Consider the following 1,673-nt stretch of genomic DNA (forward strand, 5'->3'; position numbering starts at 1 on the left):
ATTGGTCTTCTGGTCGGAAAGATCTACACCTAGCCTTCTCGGACAAGTTCGAAAAATCTCGGAGGTCCCGTGTGCAAGTTGTGCACGTTAAAGGTCCCTTTGTGGTTTAAAATCAATAAGAGTAGATCTAGGCTCCGGCCGCCACCCGGGCAAAGTTCACAAAAACACTTACAAAAACAAACAAAGACTTTGACCTATATGCGTCCTTTACAGAGCCACCATGACGATGTGGACAACTACGGTTTCCTCCCCCCAGCTGGCCACTATGACGTCACGGTCCGACATGGTACTGATCACAATCGTCAGCCAGGAAGTCAGCGATTGGGTCAAGGTGATCATGAGCGTCTGGGTCTGCTCCATCCTCTCAGCACTGGGTGTCACCACTAACGCTCTCGTCATCGCCGTATTTGCCAAACAAGGTTTCAAAGACAATATCTCCATCTCTATGACTGCTATAGCCGTTTGGGACTTTCTAAAGTGTGTCTGCTGTCTCATTGGCCGGTTATACTGGGTCATGGGGCTAGAGGATCCAACCTTAGGGCAGATGTGGGCAGATGTGACTTCAATTTTACTGAGCTACTTACACAGTTTCGTGGGCTTCGTGTCTTGTGCTCTGGCAGCCTACGTGTCTACGGAGAGATGTTTGTGCGTGAGCATGCCCTTTAAGGTCAAGGACATATTCACTAGAAAATTTACCGTTGTAATGATGGTTGTCATTTCTACAATTGTCCTTGGCTCTTTAATGGTGGCGTTCCCATTATGGGAAATCAGGGTTAACTTTGACCACGGCCGTAACACAAGCAAGACAACGTTGGCCTTCAGCGATTTCCACCGGCGTTACGGTGCATCCGTACTCCTGTACTACAACATTATGAGTATCTTTTGGCCCTTACTAAGCTTTATCGTCATTGTAGTCAGTACTGTTATCATCGCATACCACTTGCGGAAATCTTCAGAGTTCAGAGAGAAAAATCTAAATTCCCAGGGAAGTGAAATGTCTGCGAGGGATTCACAGGTTATTAAAATGCTCATCGTCGTCATCACGGTATATATAGTAAATCTGTTCCCACGAATTGTCCAGTACTTTGCTAGATTCGTTGAGCCAGAGTTTTACCTCCGAATGCGTTATCATAATCTATTCATGGTGGTCATAACAGTTGTGTTTATTTTTGACTTTGTTAACGCGTCCACTAATCTCTTCATTTTCGTTACCATGAGTTCGAACTTCAGAAGCACTTTTATGGAAATGTTTGGAGACTGGCGGATTGTACTGAACAAGAAAGGTTTAAAGCAAAACACGCAGCAATGAAGCAATCTGTATTTCATTGCAGAGTTGGACAAGTTGGAACTCGGCCTCCCAGAATTACTGGAGACCTTTCTGCAGGGACAAAGTTGAGTAGTCTTGGTACCGCTGTCGTTGGACGAAGTTGAAACTGAAACAAATACGAGAAGTGCAGTAAAATTACAAATACAGTCACCCAGCAAAGTGGTCGTCTTACGTTTAACTCCCCCCCCCCACCCCTCAAAAACCCCACACTAGATCCAATACATTTCGTTCAGAGAGCCAGTTTGAAAGTGCGTTCCTATGTGTATGTGTAAGTGTAAGTGTATCTGTGTCTTTGTGCGTGCGAGCGTGCGTGCGAGCGAGTGTATGTCTATGTGTGTGTGTGTGC

General features: G+C 45.5%; 1 protein-coding gene across 1 annotated transcript; it reads left to right on the forward strand.

The window, feature by feature from the left end:
* The first annotated feature begins 220 nt into the window (after positions 1-220).
* LOC101846942 lies at positions 221-1,396 on the forward strand. The gene is made up of 2 exons (XM_005091302.1): positions 221-875; positions 1,332-1,396. Exons 1-2 carry the CDS (start codon positions 221-223, stop codon positions 1,394-1,396), a joined length of 720 nt encoding a protein of 239 aa, XP_005091359.1.
* Positions 1,397-1,673: the final 277 nt, after the last annotated feature.

Source organism: Aplysia californica, unplaced genomic scaffold (genome assembly GCF_000002075.1).
Source record: "Aplysia californica isolate F4 #8 unplaced genomic scaffold, AplCal3.0 scaffold00027, whole genome shotgun sequence".
In the NCBI taxonomy this organism is placed as follows: Eukaryota; Metazoa; Mollusca; class Gastropoda; order Aplysiida; family Aplysiidae; genus Aplysia; species Aplysia californica.